Consider the following 5,562-nt stretch of genomic DNA (forward strand, 5'->3'; position numbering starts at 1 on the left):
AAAATTTTTTTTAACAGATCGGATTTCCTGAAACCTGAACATAATCTCTCAGAGGTTATTTTAACTAGTTAATTACTATTATCAATGTTAATATGCGGGTCATATGGGTATCATTTATGTGCCTTTTCTGAGCCTTTATCAAGTTATTCCTACAACAGCGGGAACCACAACATTGTTATTTCCCTCATACATGTACTCAGAGATTATCAGACAAAGAGGATGCCCAGTGATAATTATAAACATAGGAAATAATACCATCTCTAATCTATAAACTAATGATGTTAAAGCTACTGAAAGGTATATTCTTCTGAAATCGTTTCCTTTAGGTTCCAAACCATATCCTGTAGTGGGGGATGGTGGGTTGGCCAAAGTCCACTTGAGAACTAGGGCGTGTCCTCGGGCAAAACTTGCCCAATGTATACACTCACAATTTCAGGCAAATCTTTCCAAATCATTCACGAGATCAGAATAAAATATTTCTCTAAAGGAGTGCAAAGCACTCAGAAGGGTGTTGTGTGAGGAAGGAATAAACCACCGATTATAAACCAGCAGAGCGGACCGACGTTTACCGAACAGACTGTGCAACACGTTACTCAGACCTACAGGAACATCAGGGCATAGATGGGAGGGAAAACCCTGGCTTGTAGCCCCACCCACGAGTATTGCTACGTCTACAACCAGTCTTGTTTTCCTTCCGGTAGGAAGATCACCTTGAGTCTGTGCAGCTGCTGAGCTGAACGTATGAAGTGTTTGCTATGAGGATGATGATGAAGATGGTGATGAAGACGATGATGAAGGTGATGTCTGTGATGATGATGATGGTGGTCATGATGGTGACGGTGGGGAACATGGTGATGCTGGTGATGGTGGTGATGATGCAGGTGATGTCTGTGATGATGAAGACGATGGTGATCAACACTGACGTGAAGAAAGGGCAACAACTTTACCTCCTCCCACCAGGACTTCGCGCTACCTGGTACAGCCTGAGTGGGGAGCTCCTCATTATGAGTGCAGAGACAAAACGTCTAAGATCAAACGAAGAATATGTTTGTCTTAAAAATCTCAAAAAAGTTATGGCTTCAGATGCATATCTTCATCTTCCAGAATAGGAAGACCCCATGGCTCTGCTGCCTCTTCCACGGTGCTCAAAGGTCTTGGATTCTGCATTCCTTCATATATTCACCACCATCACCACCAGCACCATCATCACCATCCTCGTCATCATCGTCATCACCATCACCATCATCATCATCCTCATCCTCATCACCACCATCATCATCCTCATCACCACCATCATCACCACCATCATCACCACCATCATCACCATCATCATCATCCTCATCACCATCATCATCATCATCATCCTCATCCTCATCACCATCATCATCATCCTCATCACCATCATCATCACCACCATCATCACCACCATCATCACCATCATCATCACCACCATCATCACCACCATCATCACCATCATCATCACCACCATCATCATCACCATCATCATCATCATCATCCTCATCACCATCATCATCACCACCATCATCACCACCATCATCACCACCATCATCACCTCCATCATTACCACCATCATCACCACCATCATCACCATCATCATCACCACCATCATCACCATCATCATCACCATCATCATCACCATCATCATCATCCTCATCCTCACCACCATCATCACCACCATCATCACCATCATCCTCATCACCATCCTCATCACCATCATCATCACCACCATCATCATCACCACCATCATCACCACCATCATCACCACCATCATCACCATCATCCTCATCACCATCCTCATCACCATCATCATCACCACCATGATCACCACCATCATCACCATCATCCTCATCACCATCCTCATCACCATCATCATCACCACCATGATCACCACCATCATCACCATCATCCTCATCACCATCCTCATCACCATCATCTTCACCACCATCATCACCATCATCATCACCACCATCATCACCATCATCATCATCCTCATCCTCACCACCATCATCACCACCATCATCATCCTCATCCTCATCACCACCATCATCACCATCATCATCACCATCACCATCCTCATCCTCATCACCACCATCATCACCACCACCATCACCACCACCATCACCACCACCATCACCACCATCATCACCACCATCACCACCACCATCCTAGACATCTGCATCATCATCACAGACATCACCTTCATCATCATCTTCATCACCATCTTCATTACCATCATCTTCATCTTCATCCTCACAGCAAACACTTACAACCCAGCAACCGTATGCAGACCTTGTTCAAAGTGCCTACGGACAGTCATGTATTAAATCCCTACAACAACCCTATTGGAGTACATGTGATTTTTTTTTTGAGAGAGAGAGAGAGACCGCAAGAGGGGGGGCGCAGGGAAAGAGGGAGCGGGAACCTCAAGCAGGCTCCACACTCAGTGCAGAACATGACGTGGGGCTCAATCTCATGATCGTGAGATCACCGAGCTGAAATCAAGAGTTAGACGTTCAACCGGCTGAGCCACCCAGGTGCCCTGGTACATGTGACTTTTAATCACTGCTTTGCAGGAAAACGAAGCCCAGCGAGGTGACATAAGTTCCTAAGGTCACACGATTTATGAGGAGGGGAGTAAAGATTCACACGAGGAAGTCATACTCCAACACCCACGTTCCCAACCACTGCTCTGTACGGCCACTCTGTGTCCAAAAGAAAAATCGTTTGCAAAAAGAAGCATATACTTTTATTTATTTATTTATTTATTTATTTTTTAACGTTTATTTATTTTTGAGACAGAGAGAGACAGAGCATGAACGGGGGAGGGTCAGAGAGAGGGAGACACAGAATCTGAAACAGGCTCCAGGCCCTGAGCTGTCAGCACAGAGCCCGACGCGGGGCTTGAACTCACTGACCGCGAGATCATGACCTGAGCTGAAGTCGGATGCCCAACCGACTGAGCCACCCAGGCGCCCCAAGAGGCATATACTCTTAAAGGCCACCTTACCTTGCCATTCTCTTCTGCTAGCGCACCAACAGGTAGTGATCACCTCTCTCTCTCCCCTTTCTCACACGCGCATCTCAGACACGCAGGCTCACGTTTACACGCACCACCGAAGGGGCTATTTTTAAGTTTTCACGGGGATCTTGTGTGCGACGGTTGAAAGGCTTTGGAAACCTTCCCAGTCTCGCGGCATCTTCCTTGCAAGAGAATGCTTCTTCCTTTAACATAAAAAGCCCTTCGTGTTCTCTCCCCGCCTGAGCCTTTACCCACAGCCCCTTCTGGTTCGCCACAGTAATAAAGCATGGGAATTGTGGGCCAATGTGCCCGGCACACTCTGATTAAGGGAGAAATAGCACCCCTCACACTTCGCTCTGCCTGAGATTAAGTCTGAGGCGCCTTAAAGAATTTCAAGTTTGTGAGTCCATGTGGAACAAGAAAACAAAATTACCGTGCAGCCAAAGTGTTTATACCAATTTACAGGGCGCTGTTTTTTCTCTTTGAGGGGGGAAGTATGATGTAGAGGCAATTAGATGTAAACTCTTGGCAGGGACTCAAGAGTGACGAATACAAGAAAACATAAATGTAACGAGCAGCCAGCAAAACCTCTCCCTGTTATTTTCCCAGCTCACTTGAATTAAGATCGCCATAAAATGTGTTCCCAGATAGGTTATACCATCCGTGCACAGAAGAGAATTCTTGCTGGATTTTTTTTTTTTTCCGAGGCCAAACATGAAATAATACACGAGGACACACAGTAACCATTACACTCGAGCTGTATACGCAGTTGGCACTTTGGTCTTCTGCAAGGTGGAAATACATACTGAAGACCAACATTGGTATCAAAGAGAAAAACAACTTCGCGGAGGATGCCGAAACCAGAAAAAAAAAACAAAACATGCCAAGATAGTGACGGAATCGGACATCGGCGCGCTGTCTGGGGGAGGGCCGGATCCGTTACCAACCCATCTGATGGAGGCAAAAGGGAAACGTATTACTGGTCCAGTGGGGGTGAAGGCCGGTGGCGCCTCTGGCTGCAGGCACGGCGGCATCCAGGAGCTCAGGCGCATTGGCATGAGGTCCCGTCCAGCAACTTTGCCCTTCCGTACGTCAGCCTTACCCTCGGCCCCTCTCCTCGTGCTGGAGAGATGTGGGAAGTCCTTAGCAGCTCCAGGCGTGGGCTCCCTCTCTGACTCATCGTGATCATGTCTCCAGACTAGTTGCTGATAAACATCATAATCGTGAGTACTTAAATCTCAGTCATCAAGGAACGGGAGAAAGTGCCTAATTGAGGCAAATGAATATATAGGAGAAAGAGGGCACCTCGCAGGGGAGAATGCTGCCAGAAAGGAACCCTGACTTGCTGCAGATATTTGGGGGGGGGGGGGGGGACATCCTCACAATGACAGGGATTTTAGGAAACACAAGGAAATCCAAGATCATTGATCCCCTGGTAACGAAAGCCAGTTGTCAAATTGCGTAAATTATAGAGGCTTCAGAATTCCCCCAAATGCTTCAGAACTGGCTGGATAAGCATTCATATTTTGCAAGACGGTGTAGCAGCCAAGAGAAGGGGTGGGGTCCACAGGTACCGACGAGGAGAGGCTCCAAGAAAGGCTGCGCGAAGAAACAAAACACAAGTTACGGGGCCATCGGTACGGCGGTGTAAAACACGCAGACAGACGCGTGCTCTGTCTCTACACAAGCGTATGTAGAGTCACAGGAATGTTCTGGAAGGAGAGGCAGAGGAGAGAACACGCCTCTGGAAACGGAGGAAGGGCAGAAAGTCGGAGGCCCTGGTAGGTGACATTTCACCTCCTTCCGAGAAGCACGGCGCCGACGGGGACACGGCATTTCAAGAAACCCGCCTCTTCGCCCGTCCTCCTCGTATGCTGAGTTCTTCCCTCGTGTTTTCCAAATGCACTTTTTCCAAACGCACGTAATCCACCCGTCTGCCTGCCGCTGCCGAATGTGAGATGAAAAGCAGGGAAGCGGTCTCGCCCCCCCAGGCCCCTTGCTTCTGCCTACGGACAGAAACAAAGACTATTCCCTACCAACTCAGGGCCCTTAAACCAGCAGACGAAAGGACGCGTATGTTCGGGAAGCTCCTGACCTCCCCTCGCGTCTATATTTAGCACGAGGCTCTTCAGATGAATAACCGCTTGTTTGCGGAGACGTCAGCCGCCCCGTTCCGCGCCTGCCTTCTTTAGTCAGAAACGCGAAAGTGTTTGGAAAACCACGAGCCCCTCCCGGGTACGGCCCAGGTGGCCCTTGCGGGAATCGGCCGTCAGCGGGGCACGAGCTTCAAGGGCGGCGCGTCACCCCTGGCGGAGAGCGGGGAGGAACACGGGTGAGCCGAGGCAGGACGCGCCACCTCGCCACGTGACGGCTGTGCTCGCCCACCGCGCGAGCGCCACACAGGCAGCGCGTGGTGAGCCGCCGTGGGCAGACGGCACTCGGCCAAAGGGCGTCTGTCCCCGCTCTCGGTTACCTGGGTGGGGGAGGGGGACACGATGCAGAGGCAGAGGGCCGGGCTGTGG

At 49.3% G+C, this 5,562-nt stretch overlaps 1 protein-coding gene across 1 annotated transcript in view; it reads left to right on the forward strand.

Moving 5' to 3' along the window:
• The first annotated feature begins 848 nt into the window (after positions 1-848).
• Positions 849-5,562, forward strand: part of TMEM132D (transmembrane protein 132D) — a 446,208-nt gene continuing 441,494 nt past the window's right edge. The window contains exons 1-3 of the mRNA XM_081790846.1: positions 849-987; positions 2,191-2,300; positions 5,233-5,372. Of these exons, the coding sequence (XP_081646972.1) occupies positions 849-987; positions 2,191-2,300; positions 5,233-5,372 (389 nt within the window). The remainder of the gene's footprint in view (positions 988-2,190; positions 2,301-5,232; positions 5,373-5,562) is intronic.

This window comes from Panthera onca, chromosome D3 (genome assembly GCF_046562875.1).
Source record: "Panthera onca isolate mPanOnc1 chromosome D3, mPanOnc1 haplotype 2, whole genome shotgun sequence".
Lineage (NCBI taxonomy): Eukaryota > Metazoa > Chordata > Mammalia > Carnivora > Felidae > Panthera > Panthera onca.